This window comes from Hemicordylus capensis, chromosome 2 (assembly GCF_027244095.1).
Source record: "Hemicordylus capensis ecotype Gifberg chromosome 2, rHemCap1.1.pri, whole genome shotgun sequence".
Taxonomy (NCBI): Eukaryota; Metazoa; Chordata; class Lepidosauria; order Squamata; family Cordylidae; genus Hemicordylus; species Hemicordylus capensis.
Window position 1 is genome coordinate 295,852,783 of NC_069658.1, and position 23,268 is coordinate 295,876,050.

At 41.9% G+C, this 23,268-nt stretch overlaps 1 protein-coding gene across 7 annotated transcripts in view; it reads right to left on the reverse strand.

Moving 5' to 3' along the window:
- Nucleotides 1-660: 660 nt before the first annotated feature.
- The window catches only part of NR2C2 (nuclear receptor subfamily 2 group C member 2), a 135,023-nt gene continuing 112,415 nt past the window's right edge, over nucleotides 661-23,268 (reverse strand). For 5 of the 7 annotated variants that reach the window (XM_053293761.1, XM_053293755.1, XM_053293756.1 and 2 more), the window contains 2 exons: nucleotides 21,769-21,874; nucleotides 661-13,483 (listed from right to left, as the gene is read on the reverse strand). In XM_053293761.1, the coding sequence (XP_053149736.1) occupies nucleotides 13,309-13,483; nucleotides 21,769-21,874 (281 nt within the window). In that variant the 3' untranslated portion in view covers nucleotides 661-13,308. The other 2 variants (XM_053293762.1, XM_053293759.1) reach the window with 2 other exon arrangements.

Below are 23,268 nucleotides of genomic sequence, written 5' to 3' on the forward strand. Positions count from 1 at the left end.
TGCCCCCAGATCATATCTCACACTGCTTTTAAAGTCCTCTCAAATTTCAAAAATCATTTCCCATGTGGCTGTGGTGGGGTAAGCAGTTCAAGAAACCCCAAAACAAAACCCCAAAGTATGCAGAACTAGTTAGATGGTTCTTTAGACCCCAGCATTAGTGTTACGGAATTTGCATTGCTTTAAAACAGAATTAATACAAACACATAAGGTGACTTACACACTAGAACCAGGGGTCCTCCCATGAAATTGGTTGCCAATAAATTTAGGTCCAACAAATGGAAGTACTTTTTCACACAACACATGACTTGTGGAATTCTCTGCCACAAGGTGTGGTGTTGGCTACTAGTTTGGATGGCTTTAAGAGGGGTTTCATGGAGGAGAGGTCTATCAATGGCTACTAGTCAGAGGGCTATAGGCCACCTCCAGCCTCAGAGGCAGGATGCCTCTGAATACCAGTTGTAGGGGAGTAACAGCAAGAGAGAGGGCATGCCCTCAAATCCTGCTTGTAGGCTTCCAGTGACATCTGGTGGGCCACTGTGTGAAACAGGATGCTGGACCAGATGGGCCTTGGGCCTGATCCAGCAGGGCTGTTCTTATGACTATTACTATTACATCATGATGATTGTAATTAAAGAGGAAATCAAACAAACAAGAGGAAAATTGAAGGCCATATAAGGGTATTTATTGACTTTAATAGTATAAACCTCATGTAGGTAGCAATATTAAGCCACAACAACAATGCCACATTTAGACAGCATTTAATAAAATGCATAAGCATGCACTGCAATACTCTCTATATACACACACAACAATGCAAATTTCTCTTCATGACTGAAGACATTGATTAGATATAAAAATCCAGACTAAAAAAACATGCCATTTTAAATGCTATCACATTTACATTGCTGATTTTACAAAAGAAACTGTGAGGAAGCAATAGCTTTTGTCAGATTTTTAAAACCTGAAATTAAAACACACACATACAGACAATATTTTAATATACAATAAAAAGCACAAGGTTACAAAAGAGGGATACCTCGTGGAATTATCACAGACAATTCCTTTGTGGCAAACACATTAGTTTTTATAAAAGCTCAAAGCTTGAGGGATTTTCCAGATACAACAATTGTACAATGGATGGATGGATGAGTGAATTTTTTCTAGTTATAAAACTATCGAGAATGACGGTCTTATATTGTTGAGAATTAGTGACTGTATACATACAAGTTCTGTGAATGATGAAAATAAAAAAGACTGGGCAGTATTCAGGCTAGTCATGACTAAGAACCACTGAAATCAATGAGACAAGTCAATCATGCCTAACTTAAGTTCCATGGGGCAGCATCCAGACTGAGAGTTGCACACAAAGGATTGGGGGACCCCCAGGGACATTTTCAGCAGCATGTGGGACAGCAGAGGGAAGGGTGTGGGGACTGGCAAAAATCACACCTTCTTTCCATGCACAAGTCTGGATGCTGCCCTATGTCTTTTGGACGACATGCTATCCAACCATCTCCTTTAGCCCTTTAATAAGATTCCCTCAATGTATTTAACTTTTTATTTTATTTTCAAAATTCTATTACAGAAAACAAGTTTTAATGTTACATGTTTCTTAGAACAGTTTAAGTAATTTATTGACGCCGATTCCAAAATCAGTTTAGCACTTTCGGTACAGGGGGAAAGTTACTTTTACTTCAAGAGCAAACATTGAACATAGCACAATTTATTTCTCAACATTTATATTTGCTATTGTGTTTTCAAAATAGAAAAGATTGAGCTATGAACATCACATCCTTAACAGACTTATAATTGAGGATTTAAAAAATCAACACTAATATTTTTCTGAACCTTTTAAGGAATAATTAAAATGGGAAAATAATATGACACATTTAAATTCAACTTAAAATTTAAAAAGCAGAATATTGATTGTCATGACAACTGAAGTGCAATCTTATGCACACTCACCTGGAAGTAAGCTCAATTCCACACTGTGGACTCACTTCTGAGTAAACATGCATAGGATTGTGCTGCACATAGACAAGAACCTCATTCAAGATAAAGTTCTACTGGCTTATAATAGAATTTTCCTACCCAAAAGTGCACAAATTAGACTTGAAATATTAAGACAAATGTTTCATAACAAGCTACATTTGTTAAGCAGCAGACCAGGAAGTAGAGCCTTAGCAGAAGTGCCCTTGAGCAGTTCCCAATAATTTGAATTGGACTTCTCCAGGGACTGTGTCCCACATTTTGACCATTCTTAATGGACTCCAATCAGAACCAGAATCCTACAAATACAGGACTATGTAGATGCTATACTGCATATACCTCAACAAGCAGTACCGTCCATTTCACCAAGCCTAATATTCTAAAATGTTCTATATAAACCTATGTAATACTGGACACAATGTGTAGAAATAAAAAGCTTAGACAATATGAATATCAAGAGAACTGTAGAGAGGTTGAAGATAAGTAGCATTCTCCATTAATGCTAAACACAACCCTTTCTAGGGCAATGCAATGCCAGTGCGTGGAGGATCTTAATGTGGCTCAATAGAACCCTACCTAAGTGCATTACCAAACCGGTGGGGGGTGGGGAGGTGATGGAAGAAACAGGACGCAACTGAACCTTAAGGGAATTCCTTTGTGCACAGATATTGCACCAGGAAGAATTTTGCCCTTTACTTTTTTTTTTTTTTTGGACAAACAACTTTTTAGGTAAGTTATAAAACAGAATAAGTTATAAATCTCCTTCAGATGTTACTCTTTCTTTAAGATAAGTAGTTAGAACTTTTGCAAACACACACACACAACCATGTCCACAATTATGTTGGCTTCCAGTTATAGGATCACTACATGTTCAACCATCACTGCTACCCAAATAATCACACACGAAGTCAAAAGCTTTTCTATTGGAAAAGGAGAACTGGAAGTGCAGACAAGGCAAGAATAACTAACTAGGGTTTCGGGAAAGCATGGCAGCAAAGAATACTGGTTGTGATTCACACACTTTCTCCCTCCAAAGTTTACCTGGAATATTTTCCATAGACTTAACTGATAACATAATAAACTTGCCCTAAACTGCAAATGGGTTGTGCAAATGGGTTGTGCCCTATTCAAAACAAAAACATTAAAAAAAATTATACTTTTATACTTTAAAGAAAGGTTTAGCAGTCCTTTAAGAAATTAATTATGTCTGCCAAAGAAGATAAAGCACCATATATTACTTAGCTGACACTGGCATTTATGACACTACCTGCTGCATTTTGCCCTGTACTTATGCAAGATAGTCAATATAAAATGACATACGGTTGTTGTGTGACAGCCTTGTCTAATTAGCAGCTTTTGGGGACATATGTGATCAAGTTTCAAATGCTGAAAAAGGAGGCTGTACAAAAAACCCTTTTCAGAAGAACAGAAAAATCCCTTTCTTTGCGCATCAAAAAAACCTTTTGTGGTCCATGGGTAATCCACCAAATGTTGGCTGATAGGCAGCACAGCATAATGCAGACGGTGCCAGTCCACCTACACTGCTGTGAGCTCAGAGGTGAAGTACTGGTGGTGATGTGCTTTTGTGTTAAGAGTACAAATACTTCAATTTGTGCACCTGCACTCTGGAAGCACTAGTTAGATTGGGAACATATGACTGAGGGCCAAACAACCTGTTTCCGATACTTGTGCTTCCAAAATGTAGGCACGCTAAATCAGTGTATTATTGCTAATCAAAAGTGCAACACTGTGGGCACTTCACTGGGAGCCTGCAGCAGCACAGGAGGATGCTGGCCACTGTCATTGCCAACTCTCAGTCAATTCAACAGGGCTTATGTGTATTGAGAAATAAAAACTGGAATTATTAGACTGTTTTGATATTCAAACAAAGTGGGAAAACATTCTGTATTTAGAAACAAGTGCCCACTCTAATGAAGAAAGTGGAGATGCATATGATTATACCAGGTCTGAGCTATAAATAAAGTTTTGGGAAGCTCAAGATTTGCAATGCATTTATAATCTTTCTTGCTAACATATACAAATCTGGTATATATGAAGAGATGACTGTACATATTTCTTTCTGTATACATACATACATACATACATACATACATACATACACACACGCACACTTTATATTACACTGTACATTATATACTAGACTGAGTTATATACAAGCACACAGCATCATATACAAGAATAAATATCACTGGGCTCCAAAGTGCTACTTTAGGTGCTCCCAAACATTTGTGTCTGCATTATGGAATTCTGGACTCCCCACCCCCACCCACGGCAGGAATCCCCCCAAATGCCATATAAAAAATTGTTTTTTGAATAAACACTTAGAGAGACATACTTTAAAAATGGCAAAGTTCCTTTTACAGCAAACTATTTTCAGAACTCTCCTGTAACTCAAGTTATATAACAGGGAAAATGGTATGTAATAATTTGCCACAAAGTTTCTCTCATGATTTGAGGCTGAAGTTTAAGTACTTTGTTTACGCCCCACTGAAGTCAATCAAATGGATGACTACATTTTAATTTTGCAGCAGACAAACCCTAAATGCTGATGTTTTAGATCTTGCATTTTAAATGCTGATGTTTTTGATTAAGTCTTCTTGATCTCAAAGTAATTTACTTCCAAGAAAATATGCCTAGGTGTGCAACTTTAATAAACATGTTTTCAGGTTTAAAAATTTACAAATTTCAGAACTGCATGACGCTGTTAAAGCCAATGGCAGGATTTCCACAGATTACACTGAGGGCAGGCACATTCTGGATGGATTCAGTCATCTTTTACAATGTGTTTTACAGACGAGCACATCCAGTTCTTAAATGTACTAGCCACAAGCTAGAGAAGTCTAGAAGGGAGAGCTATAAGCACAGCAAGTATTTTCTTTTTCTGAACAGCAACTTCTCATGCAGAATCACAAAGTGCTTTTTGCCTGTCCCTAATTTTAAAAAAGTTCCTTGAAATGTAGTGGTGGCAGCTGCCCATTAGGAAAAGAAAGCTAAGCTCTGCCAGAAATGCACTATTTCTTGTGCACATAAAGAGGGTTGATGATTGCACCATTATCTGAACAGAACATGGAGAAAACATATTCTAACTGGTGAATGAGTTAAACTCATCTTTGCATGTCTCTTTTCCTGGTGCAATTTCTCTTGGTGAATACTTATTTTCTGAAAATTCAAATGAACATAAGGGGCTCAACTGAGTTCCAACAATTAGCATACATCATTCTCAGCTTTTTCTCAGTAATGCCACTCATCTTGTAGCACACTGGCCAGATGCCTATCATAGCAGCCAATCAAACTCTGCACTACTTAAAGAAGCCACCATGCTGGGTTATTTTCTCCTTGGCCATATAAAATGGCTTCTTAATAAAAACAAAACAAAACAAAACAAACCTGCCTGCACTGCAGGATTTGGTCCGTGTCACTGTCATATGTGTCAGTTTCTTGAATTACTTTAAGTCACGATCCTTGGACAACATGGAATATAGAAATCTTTACATATCTCCTAAACTGTTCCCTACTTGCAAGAACCTCTAGTATGGGAAGATGAAGTTAGATCAGCATTCAGGTCATTACCAGGTCGGAAGGCTACAGGAATTGATGGAATAGCTACAGAAATATGGCAGGCAACAGAAGAAGAATCAGTCAAGGCTCTAACCAAACTATGCCAGCAAATTTGGAGAATGACACAGTGGCCAACAGACTGGAGGAGGTCAGTCTATATACCAATACTAAAGAAAAGAGACTTAAAAGATTATGCAATCCATCACAAAATATATCCTTAATTTCACATGCTAGCAAAAAAATGCTCAGCACTATCCAATGCAAATTAGAGCCCTACGTGGAACGGGAAATGCCAGATGTTCAAGTTGGTTTCAGAGAAGGCCAAGGAAAAAGAGATATTATTGCTGATACACACTGGATAATTGAGAAAGCCAAATAATAAGAAATAATAAGAAATCAATGTGTGCTTCGCTGACTACAGAAAATTCTTTGATTGCGTTGACCATGTCAAGTTGTGGAATATGCTTAGGAAAATGTTTCTCATGAGAACATCACCTATACACAGGACAGGAAGCCACAGTCTAGATGGAACATAGTGAAACAGACTGGTACCAGATTGGCAAAAGAATAAGACAAAGCTGTGTATCTTCTCCTTATTATTCAACTTATATGCTGAGCATATACTGAGGGAAGTTGGATTGGAAGAAGATGAGCACATTTTTAAAGTTGGAGAAAGAAACGTCAATAACCTGCGCTACGGTGACGACACTACTCTGATAGCTGAGAATGTGGATAATCTGCAAGCTCTAGTAATGAAAGTTAAGGAGCACAGTGAGAAAATGGGACAATGACTAAACGTAAAGAAGACTAAATTAATGACAACAGGCACAGCAACCAGCCTCAGAACTGATAATGAAGACACTGAAGTGGTGGATAGCTTCTGCCTTTTAGGATTGACCATCAACAGTGAAGGATCCAGCAGTCAAGAAATAAGCCACAGATTACAACTCTGTAGGGCTGCATTGAAGGCCTTGGAAAGGATATTTAGATGCCATGACATGTCTATACCTACAAAGATTAGAATCGTTTGGACAATGGTTTTTCCCATGACACTCCATAGATGCGAAAGCTGGACCTTGAAGAAGCAGGGCAGAAAAAGTATTGTCACTTTTGAACTTTGGTGCTGGAAATAAGGATATGCACGAACCGGTCCGGAGGCCACTGTAGAGGCCTCCGAACTGGTTCGAACGTGGTGCAGTTTGAAGGTTTGGTGCCGGGGGGTGGGTGTTGGTTCTTTAAGGGTGGGGGGTGCACTTACCCCTCCCACCACTTTCCCCCGCTGGTGCTCCTTAAAAAAAAAAAACTTTGGGGGGCAGCAATGGACCTCCCTACTGCCCCTGCCCTCAGCCAGAAGTACCATGCGTGTGCACATGTCCACTTCCTGCCATAAATGGGGGCTGCAGCGGCAGGGAGGCACACTGCCACACCAAGAAGTTTTTTTAAAAAGGAGCGCTGGCGGGGGAAAGCAGTGGGGGGGGGGCTAAGTGCACCCCCTGCCTTTAAAGAATCACACACACACCAGCACCGAACCACGGAGGCACGGTTCCGTGCACACCACTAGCTGGAGAAGACTTTTGAGGATACCGTGGACAGCCAGGAAAACAAACAAATGGATCATAGAATAAATCAATTGGAATTTTCACTCAAGGCACAAAATGACCAGGCTCAAACTATCATACTTCGGACACATTACAAAGACCCAGCTCCCTTGAGAAATCCATAATGCTGGGAAAAGTTGAAGGAAAGAGAAGAAGAGGACAACCAGCAGCTAGGTGGATGGACTTGATTACGACAGCAATGAATGCACCACTGAGAGACCTTAAAGGTCAAGTTGAAGACAGTTCATCCTGGAGAGAATCTATCTATGTGGTTGCTAAGAGTTGACACTGACTTGACGGCACTTAATCAATCAATCAATCAATCAATCAAAGCTGTGGGATCTTCCATCTGTTTCTGTTGTAGCAGTGAACCATTACAATATCTTTTGTTAGTGGCATTCAAGTTGTATTAGATGGGAGCAGAATAATCAGAGAACCACAAAGCACGTGCTTTATAGGGGGGAAATCAACTACAGTAGAACCTTGGTTCCGCATATTTATGGGTGTCTCATCGACACCCGTTTTATGTATCTGTGGATATGAAAGGGTTAAAACTCATGAATCCACAGTTCCTAGAGGGCTGGAAGTGACCACAGAGGTCATTTCCGCCCAGCATTTTGTCTTTGGGAGCCATTTTGTGGCTCCTTCCTTTTAAAAAATTGACTTTCTCCCACAATTTTGGGAGGCATTTTGGGGCATTCCTGGGCACATGGGGGCATTCCTGGGCACATACAAACCCCATGGAGCATGTCACAGTAAGTTATTTTGCCTTCCCCGCCCTCATGTTTTCCCTCCACTTTGGAACCTAATTCCCCTTTTCTCATAGTTAAAATGCCTTATTACTCACGGTTTCGATATGATAGTAGGCAAGGAACGGAACCCCCACGAGTAATGAGGTTCTTCTGTACTGAAATGCTTTATATCAGCCATTGAACACCATTAGTTTAAAATAAATATTTTAGCCTGATTCTCCTACTCTGTTACCAACTTATATTCCTCCCAGTTTGAGCTAAAATTCAGCTGATTGAAATAACTATCTAAACCAATGTGGTTCAACTGAAGCCAACTGTACTAATTTGATTCAAACGGTTTGTTGACTATGGTGTTTACATTTGTAAAACATGCATTTCAGTTACAGCCTTTACTTAGGGGGAAGAAGGCATATGTTCCTCTAGATCTCTCATATAATTATTTTGGTTCTCAAAATTATTCTGAATTTTTTTAATGTTTTATTATTAAAAGTTAGATTTTTTTTAAATTAGCCGTGCACACTAAAGTCGAGTATTTTTCTAAATACTAAATTGGATTTTAACATTTTTATACCATCAATCCATTAGCTCAAGATAGTATACAAAACACAACCCAGCATTATAAAGTAGAACCATGAAAAAAATGAAACACACCCCCCAAAATCAGTACATTCTATCTTTTGCAGATTTTGACATAATTCCGATCAGTTCCACTCCTAAGAAGCATTTATATATATTTCTATTATTTCCTTTTGCACGCAAGTAGCTGCGATTTTTTGAGAGACATTTTCCATGTTACAATTTAGGCCATAATTAGTTATTAGGCTTTAAAAGTCATAAAAATAAAGGGGAGGGGAGGGAGGTTTCATCAAGGAAGTGCTGATAACTCCCTTCTTATGGTGCTAGTACCATACAGCTGGAACAACAGCACAGTAGAGTCATAATGTTGGGTCTTTTGTCATTTTTAATTAAGACAAAACAATTTTAATTTTGGTTTTGACATCCAGTTTCCCTTACTTCAAGACACATTCATGCTCACAGCTCTATTGACGGTATGTGCACTAATGATTTTAGGATTAAAGTTGGAACTAAAGTACAAATTGAGTAAAGAAAAGGCACAACACACTTTCAATTTCTCCAATTATTTTAAAAGGCCTCTATTGTTTAAAGAAGTTTTATTCACTCACTTCTTTACCCCAAAGCAAGCAGCAGGAATCAGTGAAGCCAGGTAGCTAGGAGACTCCTCTAGTAGGAATGTGTACCCTGTTTCCCCGAAAGTAAGACCTACCCCGAAAGTAAGACCTAGCAGTAATTTCTGATGTACCACTAATTGCCCTAGTGCATTTTTGGGGGCTAAAATTAATATAAGACACTGTCTTATTTTGGGGGAAACACGGTATGAATCACGATCTGAAGAGTGATTTGCAACATAGCCCCGGCACCTTTAAAAGGGAGGAAGCAGGTCCATACCGGCTCTTCTGCCGCTTGCCGCAGCTTCCTGTATAGGCAGCGCTCCCCCCGCAGCTATCACTGCACTCCAGTAGCACTCCACTCAGCTGCTCTCGAGCGATGGTGGCACACACATGGCCTCTGCACATGTGTGATGGTCATTTGTGTGGCCAGCATGGTTTCATGGAGACCTTGTGTGTGCCGCCCTCACACGAGAGCAGCTGGGGTGGGGGTGGGGGACCGCCGGCACACAATGGTAGCTGTGGGAGTTCTGCTGATACAAGAAGCTGTGGCAAGCAGCAGAGGATCAGGTATGGACCTGTTCTCCTCCCTTTCAAAGGTGCTGGGCTTGTGCTGCAAATTGCTCTTCGAATCACGATATGTACACATCCCTATCTTCCAGCCTCCTAGGAGCCAGGCCAAGCCCTCAGCTTTCTTCCTGGCCAGAAACTGGTCTAGATAGACCATGTTTGCCGGTGGGCTGCAGGGTCATTTCCCTTGAAGATTTCAGCTGGCCTGATACTGACCTTTCCTCCAACCCCAGTCCTTCTGGCCACATGGTCTTGGATAGGAAGAGAAAACTAGCCTGGAAAGCAGACTGGAAGGGTTGGCCTGATCTAGAAAGACAGTGAGGCTGTGCATACAAGCAACCAAACCCAGGCTTGGGCAGTCGTGGCCTAGGCATGGCTGCTCATGTGCAGCACCGGGATCGTGGGTGATCCTGGTGCTGCCTTCACTGCAAGCCCGGGAATTTACCCCAGGCTTTAACTGTGTTAAAGGGCATGAGGGCACCCTTTATCCAGGTTCAGAGTTGTGAGTATACATACAGGCGAGCATACAGAGTAAGGCGCCTAGAGTGCCCAACTCCTGAGGCAATCCCTCAATGCACTGTGCTCGCAACTGCATTGTGGGATTCCTGAAGGCTGGTAAAATGAATCCCAGCCTCCAGAGATCTTTGTTGCACAGAACAGCATGGATCATGTGGGCATGTGAGTGACGCGTCCCACACAGTGAATGAAATTGTCTGGGGGGCGGGTGGGGGGGAGGTAAGCTTGATCTTGCCTTCCCCCTGCACCCTCCCCACCCACCAAAAATGGTCATGAGAACGATCTTTGTATTTTCTAACAGGAATCTGGACAATTTTCTAAATAACTTTGAAAATGTCAAGCAAGCATCATTACTAAGTGTTAGTTTACTTACCTTATGAAAGTTACCTTGGAAAGTAAAGCCAAAGTAACTTAAGTTACCTTGCCTCTACATCTATTTAATGTATAGCAAAATCCTCGCTCCCCTAATAATGTTCTTTGCCACCCCTTTGCTCTCCCAAACTAAGTGTTCTAGAGCACAGCTGCACAACCTTGGCTGTCTTGTAATGTTGGACTGAAACCCATCACCCCTGACTATCGGCTACTGGGGTGATGGGAGTTGTAGTCCAACAACAGCTAGAGATCTGAAGCTGCACAGAGCTGTAGTAGAGTTACCCATGCCCTTGCAATTGGAGCAAATATACAAGACAGAATTATATCTGGATTTGTGAAAAAGACCTCCGACTCCACCTGAAAGCTAACAAAGACATTAAAACTCAATTTTGTTGGAATAGCTTTTCAGATCAATGCCAAACTGAGAAAGAAGTCCTTTTGTGGGATTAAAGTGGATTACTGTGACTATGATTTTAAAGACAGAATGGCAACAGTTAGAGATATGAAAAATAAAGGCAACATAGAACATAGCACAAAATAGTCAGTCCTAGAGAGCACTTCGACAGGCCAGCAATCAACGATAGAATGTATATTTCTTAATATTCTAACTCCAAATACAGTCTCATTAGCTTCTCTTATACTTGCAACAGGTCCCATCATGCATATAATTTTTCCTAGACAAAGAGGTGGTACATATGACCTCGCTGGGAAGAGCTGACAGGCTGTGGGAAAGGCAGGAGCTCGCCTACCTTCCCTGATAAACAGTCACCGTCCTCCCCTTCGCCGCACCACACGGCCACACAAGCAGTGGTGCCATGAAGGGATATGCTGGGAGCGGGAGTACTTCCCCCTTCCCGCATCCCAGGGTGCCCCAGGGCATGAGTGTGGTGGCTGCTCTCGTTAGAGCATCCGCCACACTTGGCACAGCCGCTGCTTCCCCCGGCCTCCCAGCTGGAAATGGTGGCAGGTTGGGGGGCGGGGTCGTTTAACCTGTAAGCAATTGCCCAGACGATTGCTGACCAAGGTTAAGCAAACCATAGGTTAACTGCGGCTACACACCGGGTTTGAAAGTGGGGTTTGGTGCAGGTTTTAGCACCAGGAGCAACCTCACTCCCGGCGCTTCACACACATAGCCTAACCCAGGCTGGGCTGCCCTAGCCTAGGTTAGGCTGTGCATGTGAACATTCTTAAAGATAAGATCTGCATAATAATGAAATCCCATATTAAAATAACATAAGTGTCTAAGTTACCACAATTATTTATAAGAATTCTGAAGCTGTGGAAAAAACTGCTTCTAAAACATATGTAATCCTGGACACTTGGGCACTCACATGATTTGTACACAAATGGAGTACATGGCTATACATCTTTCCCTATAACTAGATAATTTACTCCTATGAACGAAAAATGCCAAGTATCGAGTAGTAATATAATTTAGGCTAACACTTTGGGTTGCAATTGGGAGCTGAGAAGATGACTAAGAGTTTCTGACCCTTAGGAACAAGATGGGACCTCAGTTTCTGCATTTGCCATCTTACTGGACACTGTGATATATCATAGCCTTTTTAAACCTCAGGCAGAAGGAATGAGTTCAAAATCACAATGTCTACTTAAGTACTGAAGGGCACATGGCTGTAACTAAACCAAATAACACCCCTGCTGCTTAATAACTGATGTGCCACAATAAAAAGAAGCATATTATAGTACAGCATTTTAAGGTAAACAATTCCAGGCTGGTACTGACTGAGTTGGTACTAAAAACTTCAGAGGTTTCTCATTACAAAGGCAAGGAGTTAGTACGCTGTTTTCCAGTGTGAATAACTTCTACAGCATCTATGATGCTGACAGCTGAGCCATAAACACAATGTTTCACTTATGCTGTAAACATTTACAATAATTTAGCAGTTAATTTCAAATAGTATTGAAATCTCCTTGAAAGAATCACATAACTAAGAAACATATACAATTTGTAGCATAAATGATTGTCTCCAACAGCTCTGCACGTTTTCATAGAAATCACTAGCATATGTTAAAATGCTATTTTTCAATTTACCCTGCTCATATAAGCAAGGATGACAACGATGTCATAGCTTTTACAAGAAGTGCTTTGAAAGTGCTAATATCACTGTATTCTGGTAATTCTAGATATTAATTCCAAGATTTGAAATATATATATATATACACATACCAACTTGGATACAAAGAAATCTCTGCAGGCACAGAAAACACTTGAATTTGAGCAAGGGTGTAAGTGTTTTGCTGATTCCTCCTCCCCTGTGCTACCATGCATGCCATTCTGTAGGGTCATGTGACTCTTGGGAGTGACTAGGTGAGGAACAGACACAAGAGGCTGCAAAGGGAAGGGAGGTAGGAAAGCCCCTTTAAACGAGCAAAATTCCATGCATGGTTCTTTGGATCCAAGTCAATGTTCTCAGTTTAGTCCTTTTAAATTAGTATTCAGACATTATATACTCTTTTTTGCTCACTGATCATTTCTAAATTAAAAAAAGCATGTTGACAGTTATTTATTTCTCTGAATTCACTGTAGCTTTTTCATCAAAAGGCTTTAAAATTTTCCTTTTGCCAGAAATGGGTCCTTGTAAAACCTTAAAAAAAATTGTATTTGTATACAGACAAAAATAATTTGAACAAGAAAGTGGACCATGTTGGAGATATTTGTTCATGTTGTTTAAGTCAATTAGTGAGTTATGATTACTCAGATCCATCAAGATGTGTCGATCTCTTCTAGGAGGATGAGCCTGTAATCTGGCCATTGTACTCTGCTGTTTCCATTTTTAGGATATAAGGGATGATGCTGTCAATTGGAACATTTCCAATGAGCCCGGTAAAAAAGAGTTCTTCAGTAATGCTAGAGCTCATCAGTCTAAGTGTGGGCAGCCGAACCAGAATCCGGGCTAGCCTGAAATAAGAAAACCAAAAGAATATGGAAATAATGCAGTTCAAGTTACCTGTACGGCTCTCATGATTTTCAATGTTTTATGGTTTCCGCCCATGACAAGTCATAAATTGATGAAATGAAACACTTTAGACCAGTTAAAGAAATCACTTTATTTCTACAGATGCAATGCAATCTTGTGCATGTTTACTAAGAAGTGTACCCCAGCTAAATGGGCAAAAAGGCACCTTTCAAGCGGCTCTCATATTTAGCAAGGGGAGAACAATGTTTCCTGTAGATCCCTGCACAGTGTCTCTTCCAGTGGCTGTTGCTAGTGTTTCCCTTGAGTTTTATAGAGGGTGAGTCCATTTGAGACAAGAATGCATCTTTATATTCCTTTTGCAATGTTCGAAGCCAACTCTGGGAAGAGGGAGCCATCTGAGAAGGTGGCCAGCTCTTTAAAAACAAAACAACAATACAACCTCTTTTCTTTTTTCAAACAAACAGGAGGAGGGGGAGATTTTGAAGGGATGGTATCTCTTTAGGAGAGAAGTCCTTGTGTGCGCGTGTGTCTAAGTTTGGTTTTTGGCAGGGCTTGGCTTGGGCTCTTTTTATTTTTTTAGTTTTTAGCTTCTCTCTTGCCTGGAGAGAGACAGTGGGAGGTGACAGCCAGGGCTGAGGTGAGTCACAGCTGTTGGGAGGGGCCAAATTCCTGTTGAGCCTGTTTGCCTCAGTCTGAAGACTACTCTCTACATAAGATGCAATGGCCAGGGAGTTTAGTGAACAGGGATTAGCAAACAGAGTCATTGGAGTTTGGCATGAAGTTTAGCGGGGAACTGGGTGGGGTTCTCGAAAGGAGGCCCCCTTGATCACAAGGAGCCCAGCAGGAAGAGAAGGTAAGTATTGCTCCCTCTTTCATATCCTCTGCGGTCAGGGAGAATGAAGGATAATGGCTGGGGCTGGGGATAATGGGAGTTGTAGTTCAACAACAGCTGGAGGGCCAAGGTTCCCCACCCCTGGGATAAGGGGACAGGTTCATTTGTGGATTTTTAATTTATTCATAAATTATTTTGAAATTGAGGTAAGCAGCAAGGTGGTCAGATTTGCAGATGATACCAAACTCTTTTGGGTAGTGAAATCCAAAACAGATCATGAGGAGCTCCAAAAGGATCTCTCCAAACTGAGGGAAGCAGGCAACAAAACGACAAATTTGATTCAATGGCAGCAAGTGTAAAGTGATGCACATTGGGGCAAAAACCTCAACATCACATATATGCTGATGGTGTCTGAGCTGACAGTGACTGACCAGGAGAGGGATTTTCAGGTAATGATGGACAGCTCATTGAAGGTGTCGACTCAATATGTGGCAGCTGTGGAAAAGGCCAATTCCATACTTGGAATCATTAGGAAGGGGGCTGAAAACAAAACTGCTAATATTTTAATGCCGTTATACAAAACTCTGGCACTGCCACATTTGAAGTACTGTGTACAGTTCTGGTCACCATACCTCAGAAAGCACATTATAGAACTGGAAATGGTGCAGAAGAGGGCAATCAGGATGATCAGGGGCCTATAACATCTTTCTTACGAGGCAAGGATACAACACTGGGGCTTTTAGTTTAGAAAAAAAAGATAACTGAGGGGAGAGGTCATTAAATCATGCTTGGTGCGGAGACAGTTGAATGATTTCTCCCCCTCCTTCTCTTGTAACATAGATGATCATCCACCAATAATATGTAGAGTTCTCTATTGAATATTATAACAATGCACATTCAAGTTACTGCAGTGGGAAAGATTGGAAGGGACTTATGGATGTCAATGGATCACTACCAGACCATCAGTTACAGGTAAACAACCTGTTTATCTGGACTGTGATCCACTGGAATCCACAAGAATGGGAGTTTTTGTCTTGATACACAGTTCCCTTTTACTCTTCCCTTGTAGGAGACAAACAAGCGTTTGGTTAACCGGAATGATTTCATGTGGTTTAGGTAATAGAAGAGAGACCTCCACACACCAAATGTATGCATTGCCTTTTTCAGAGAGGTAGATGGTTCTCAGAAGAAGGTGGGTAATACAATATCCTAGATGAAAGTTGGTGACTATTTTTGGCAGGTCCATTTGCATCACGATTTTATCCAGGAAAAATCTTGTATGTGGCGCATCTATGTGTAGAACTGTCAGCTAACACACTCTACGTGCTGTGGTAATTGTTATTAGGAGTACAGTTTTTAACATCACTAGCTTGAGTGGGGCCGGGTGCATTGGCTCAAAAGGCTCAAATTCATTGCTGAGAGTATTAACGATATGCTCTATTGGGCTATTAGTTGCTGGATTGGAGGGTATAAATTAATCAATCCTTTCAAGAATCCTTTGCAATCCTGATGTGTAAACAGAGATTTTCCATCCCATCCGAGATGTTTAGAGGATAGAGCAGTGAAATGCACCTTTATGGACACATTAGCAAAGCCTGATGACTTCAGGGAGGTCAGATACAGAAGCATGTCCCTGATTTATTATTTATTTATTATTTATTTATTTTATTTATATACCGCCCTTCCAAAATGGCTCAGGGAGGTTTACAATTAAAACAAGCCACTAAAACAATGAAAAGCTAAAACAAATTAAAAACAATATATCAACAATTAACAGTTTAAAAACAACAATTAAACAGTTACAGTAATTAAAAGCCCCAAAATCAGGTTAGATTTAGGCTTGGAATGGAAGGAAACTATTAGCCCTTGCACAATCAGTTTTGGATTTCACTACCTGAGTTTGGTGGTATCTGCAAATTTGGCCACCTCGCTGCTTACTCCTGCTTCTAGATCATTTATGAATAAATTAAAAAGCACCAGTCCCAGTACAGATCCCTGGGGGACCCCACTTCTTACTTCCCTCCATTGTGAAAACTCTCCATTTATAGCCATGAGGAGTTGTTTGAATGCTCACAGTTGGCCCTGCAGGGGTTGCCTTTGAAGCAGTGCTGACAATGACCACATTGTGATCATCATCTGGATTCTCCGCAGTGTGAGACAAGAACCTTTTGAAGGTTGTGGAGTGCGGTTACTTGAATCCAGAATGGATAGGAGAGTTCCAACAACAGATGGGTCTAGGCGAGCACTGAGAGTGTTGTCAATGTGATGGCGGTGTTGTCATCAACACTGAACACTGGAGATGGCGGTCTCTTGGCATTGAGAAGTCACTCGTCTTGATACTGTGATAATCAGTGTGTTTAATCTTGACGAAATCTTCTTATGTTGATTTCCCAGCATCAAAGGAGTAGAGGTCTTTGCATGCTGATCGTTGAGCATTGATGAGAGAGTGAATGAATCGGCATCATGGCAGGAGAGATTGATGCTGGATGTGGTGTAGTTAATGCTGGTTTTGCCTTAGATGGTGAAGATCTCAGTATTAATGTCAAAGGTCTGGAGACCGGCAATGACTTGGGAATAAGGGGCGCACTCTACAGCCTTGATGGAGAGGGAATCTCCTCCATGTGGTCTCATGGCTCCTATTTTTTTAGGTGCTGCTGCTTCAGAGTCATCAGTTGAAGAGTCAAATCTATGTTTTTTAGGTGCTGCTGCTTCAGAGTAATCAGTTGAAGAGTCAAGCCTTTTCCTCTTATTACACTGAGGGGGTGAGTCCTTAAAAAGTTTGAAGGACAAAGTAGGTGCCAAAGGTTTAGATTGCTTAGGTGTTACAGTCTTCGGCATCGATTTCAAAGCTCATATTGACTTCAGTGTTGAGGGTGTGGCTGGCTTAGGTGTCAGAGGCATCAATGATGTCATAATATAGAGTTGCACACAACCTGAGTGCCCAATTTTTTCTTGTTTGCTTGGAAAATGACATACATTATTTACATGCAGCTGTATTATGTTGTACCCCCAAGCAAATTAGGCAAGAGCTACAGTATGCTTATTTGGAGAAGGAAACTTAGCCCTGCAACCAGTACAACACTTAAACTATTCCCCCTCACCTTTTCCCCTCCATGCAGGGGCATAACTACTATTAGGCAAAGGGGAGGCAGTTGCCTGGGGAAACTCACGCCTCCAGGGGCCGCCCAGAGGCAAGTCACATGACTCCCCAACACCCACCGAGCTTCCTTCATTATTCTGAATGATCCTTCCTTCGCACATGTTTGAAAAGTCCAGAAGGATCAAAAGATGAGATCGCTGGGTTACAATCCCCCGCCCCCCCCCGCTCCAAACACACACATACACACCTCATTTTGCGGCTGCCTACAGGCCTGGGAAACTCAGCTCTGTATGTGCTGCCTCTAGGGAGAGAAATGGTGCCACAGAAAAGCCAACCCCAAGTTCGGGGTAAAGGCGGCATGCGTGCAGTGAAGCCCTTGTTTGCAGAAGCAACTCTGAGCCAGGAGCGCTCTTCCCCATGGCGAGGGACGAGGCAAGCAGAGGGTTAAGGCAAGGGAGTGGAGTTTCCTAGAGAAGCTGGCAAGAAGCCTTCCGTGAGGACAGTCCGCCTCCCCTCCCTCCAAATGCAGCCTTGGCTTTAGAGATCTGGATGGTGAGTGTGCAGCAGCCAGAAAGGAAAGTGCAGGGCGGGGGCAAGTGTTGAAAGTCTGCCGGGGTAGCTCCTGCGAGAGGAGATGTTTTCTCCATGCTGCTGCTCTGAGATCGGGAACAATTTTAGTTCAATCACACTTACTTGGGGAACAACAAACACTCAATCCAGAGGGACTTCTTACTTCCGAGTAAACAAGCACTGGCAGGGGCTGCATGGCTGCAACCCTGTGCACATTTACTAGAAGCAACTGGTGGGGCTCAATGGGGCTTGCTTCTGAGTAGAAGTGTTCAGGATCGGGCTGCACAAAGGAATGGAGAAATTGCTCTTTATTTTCTTGCAGCTGAAAACCCAACTGCAACTCCCCCAGCACAATGAACAGCAACTAACACAAAAGAAAAGCTTTCACCTACAAAGAGGGGGGAAACAAGTCTCTCCTACCAGGTTAGGCACAGCCTAATGGGGGGGGGGGGTTGTGCAGGTTGCAAATTGCTCAAGATAATTATCTTGTTAGGTAGAAGAGACGGTTTGTAAAGCAACAAGCCTGCAATTCTCTCCTTCAAATTCAAACAAGAGGAGTGCTGACAGCCTGATTTGGAATCAATCTACAGCGGTTGCTGTGGATACAGTAGCTGCTCTGAGATCTCTCAACGTCCCCTAAACTCCTAACTCTAACTATTCTGCAGGAATATAAGTTATATCATTATATTTATAACGATATAGTTATAAATATAACTATATAAATATTTACCATATTCATAATGGGGATGTGAGTGTGAGTGCACTATATATTGTGAAGTGTGTGTGGGTGTGTATTAGCAAGAGGCCCATTTTAAAATTTTGTCTCTGGGCCCACTCCAACCTTGTTACGCCCCTGCCTCCATGTCTATTGTGAATAGGCAATCCATATCCGTAGTCCAAGTCAAAACCAAAAAACCAGTCAAATAGTCCATTAAGAATTAAGAATAGCTGAAAGGAAATCTGAATCCAAGGGGATAACCAGTTTTTGGATTTTTAAAAACACAATTTTTTTCTGGAGAATTCTTTTCTAAGGAACCGATTTGGTCAAGGAGCTGTAGTGACGAGGTATAATTGCTATGGTGATAAAAAAGGAACTGAATGGAATGGTGCCCCATCCACGTTTTTATAACATCCGTGTTGAGTGTGTGAAGCAGAGTGTGGGTGCCTCGAAGAGTTGTAGCATTCGGCTGCGAGGTTCCTGCACAGGCACAGAACCCATTCTTATGGATTCAAATGAATCACGATCCAGATCCAGGGGTCATCCAATGAAACTGATTGCCAAGAAATTTAGGACTAACAAAAGGAAGTATTTTTCCACACAGTGCATAATTAACCTATGGAATTCTCTGCCACAATATGTGGTGATAGCCAAAAGCCTTGGTGGCTTTTAAGTGGGGATGGCATCTGGTTTCACTTTGTGAAACAGGATGCTGAACTAGATTGGCCTTGGGCCTGATGCAGCAGTTCATATGTTCTTAACTGCTTTGCTGAAAAAGTGTTATTGGTATATATACACCTGTTGCCAGGGGCATAACAAGGCTGGAGTGGGCCCAGAGACAAAATTTTAAAATGGGCCCCTCACTGATACACACACACACACACACACACACTCTTACTTCACAATATATAGTCATGTGACTTGCCTCTGGGGGGCCCCTCAAGGAATGGGGGCCCCCAGGCAGCCGCCTCCCCTCGCCTAATAGTAGTTACGCCCCTGCCTGTTGCTGAAAAACAGTACAGGATGACCTAGATGTTAAGAGGGGATTCCATTCCCAGCTGCAACCACAGATATGGAAATTGTGAATGTCGAGTCATTGGGGGCTATGGGAATAAGGGGGTTAGATTCCCAGTTGTCGGGAAAATCATTGAAAATTCCAGGAAATTGGCAATATTTGGGGGGAACTGCAGGGGGAAGGTCCCTACCATGCTTCACTGCTTCCCCTGAGTCATGCTGTGCCCTGGAATACCCCGCAATCGGCCAAAAATTGGCAGAAAATCACCGGTTTTCCCTTTTCTTTTAAAACGAGGCTCCAAAACACAAAATGGCAGCTGGAAATGACCTCTGCTGTCATTTCCAGCCACCCCCAACCCACGGATATGGAAGTTCAATATCCACACACGCACACACACACACCCCAGTGTATGCTGTGGCTGGGTGTCTTTTAGCCGACCGTGGATACATGAATCTGCAGATATTGAGGCCCTTCTGTATATCAGTATTATAAATAAATAAGCAGCAAGTCCAATTGAGTCTAATGGACCTATTCCATAGGAAGTATGCATAGGATTGCCATGTTAGTCAATGAAATGAAAAGCCTCACTGTAGTACAGTGGTTCTTCAGTGAAAAAGATTTAACCAATGTGCATATTTGAACGAACACTGTTGTAAAAATATTGGCTGGCATCCAGAGCCACAGCTTTAGGAATAAGCAAATTTGTGGTAGCACTACAAGTTTGCTCATTTGCACTAAAAAGAGGGTTTGGCAAGAATGTTATAGTGGTCTTGTGCAAGAATTCCCATTGAAAGAAATGAGGAGTGCTGCAGTTGTGCAGCCACAAGCATGTTTGTAGTTGTGCAGTACCAGCCTGGAATGTAAGCTGCAGATTTAGCGCTACTAGCTAGCACAACAGTTTTGCATTAGTGTGAAGTCCTTCCATGTACAACCCGTTGCTCTGGACGTCAGCCACTGTCTTCAAAATGTTCAGTGGTGCAAATTACTCCTAGAAAAATGTCATATTGAAATAAAAAAGATGTATTCAAAAATTTAACAGCAAATATCTTTGGCCTAAATACAAAGAACTGCACAATTAGTTTTGTGCATCCAAAGTATCACCAATGTCGCCTATTAAGATCATCTGGAGAGGTCTGGTTATGGTTGCCATCAGCTCGTTTGGTGGTGACTCAGGACCAGGCCTCCTTTGTGGCTGGCCTTGGGCTTTGGAATATGCTCCCTGTCAAAATACAAGCATTTCCATCTCTGACTGCTTTTAGGAAGACCCTCAAGACACACCTGTTTTCTCAGGCTTTTTAACGGAAATTAATTTTAAATTGTTTGTTTTTATCCTCATGAAATTGTTAACTTTTATTCCATGAAATTGTTTTAATTGTTTATACTCCATTTTATATTGTGTTTTAAACTGTTTGCACCACCTAGAGATACACATATCAGGCGGTATATAAATACGGTAGGTAGGTAGGTAGATCGGTTATTTAACCTAAATTTTCAGATTTTAACAACAATCTATTGTGAGCAATGATATGTATACACAATAAGCTATCAACAAAAAACGTTGCTTTACTTGTGGATATTATAGACAGTGTCCCAAATCCAGATTAATGTTGCACATACTGAATGTCATGCACTCAGGGGAAAGGTAATTTTCACGGATCCTCCCATTCCCTCTGCAGGTATCACTACCTCCTGAAAACATGTCCCTGAGAGTTGCAGGGCCCTCAGGGGAGAGGGGAATCAGCTAAAATCATCCCTTCCTCATTGCTCAAACAAAATATTATATGGTGCACTCAACATTAGTCTGGGTATCAACCAATGCGTACAATCCACCGCAAGTTAAGTACTTTTAGGTTCTATTGATTTCAGTCATTAATAAGCACATGCTTCATTTTTTCTCATAGACATCAACAGGATCTAAAAGTTGTTTTGGGCTGGATTGTAACCACTGATTGTATTGGTTTAAATATATTTTCACACAGTTGTTTTTCAAGTTGATTTGATAGCCTATCAAAAAAGAAACAAATTAAATACCTGTAAGTATCTTCTGGATAGGTTTTTTGAACATAGTCTTGTAATTCCATCTGAGCTTTCTCCTGGAATTTTTCTATTTGGCTGGAACTTGTCAGCCCAGGGTGATCTAAAGCAAGCAAACACATTTAACTCTTCAATGACTTGTATCAAAAACCATAATGGCTGACATCCAAAGGAAGCACCAGTGCTTCCAGTGCAGCACTGTTGCTGCATTTTGGACGAATGCTGCTCACCTACGCATGTAGAGGGGAGATTTTCACAATCTGCCCTGCCCCTGGAAGTGCTCCCTCTGACCTGGAAGTAGGTCCCTGAGGACCATGATGGGACCTATTTCCAGGTCGCACTTCCAAGGGCAGGGGAGATCAGTGAACATATATCTCTATCTCCCTCTCTCTCTTCCTCCCTCCCTCCCTCCCACACACGCCGCATGAACAGCAAAGCTGTGTTTGCAATACAGCAGGACCAGCATGAGAAGTCAGGATGTCAGCCAACATTGATCACATTACAAAAAAACCCCTTCTGTTTAAGTCATTCAAAAGTCTGTGAGACTTATGCTTCATATTCTTTGCTGTCAATAATATCCCATATCTCATTCCAATATATTATGAATATAAAAAGCACTGGACACAAATAACAGAATTGAATATTTGCAGATATTAGAATTGCAAATAATAGAATGGAGCATTGGCCACTCATTCACTGTGAAGGCTCCTTCTTGCTGCAGGGTCCAAGGGCATCTGACTGATGGGTTATCTTGACCCACATGACTCCAAGGCAGGACTATGCAAATTAGGAAGAGTTTAAGTTTGGGAAGAACAAGCCCCTCCTCAGTTCTTTTAGTACCAGAAACGACAGGTACAACGATGCAAAACAAGCACCTGGTAAACTAGGTGAAAAAACAAGTCAAAAAACACAGCCAAAAACTAACTAGGCCAACTTCACAATAAACAGTTGGCAGAAAAAACACAATCTGATTCCTGGACGGTAGGAGCTGGCACGAAGGGTGGGTCGAGACACCCTTGGACCTCGCAGCAAGAAGGAGCCTTCACGGTGAGTGACCAATGCTCCGTTCTCAGCTGGGTCCAAGGTTCTCTGGGTCCAAGGGCATCTGACTGATGGGACATACCAAAGTCCTTGGTCCCAATAGGGAGGGTACCAGCGACTACCGTGCAGGGAGCACCTGCTGGAGGACTTGCCTCCCAAACACTGCCTGGGCAGATGCAAACATGTCTAGTTTATAATATCTGGTAAAGGTAGAGGGTGCCTGCCAGGTCACCGCTCGGCAGATGTCCTGGATGGGAGCGTGAGTGGAAAAAGCTGCTGATGTGGCCACCGACCTAGTGGAATGGGCAAACACCTTGTTGGGTGCCCTAAGGCCTTGTGATTCATATGCCAGGGATATGCACGCCTTAAGCCACCTAGCTATGGTGGAGGGTGTCACTGGCTGGCCCATAGATCGTGCAGAAAAGAAACCAATAGGGACTCGGAGGTCCTAATGTG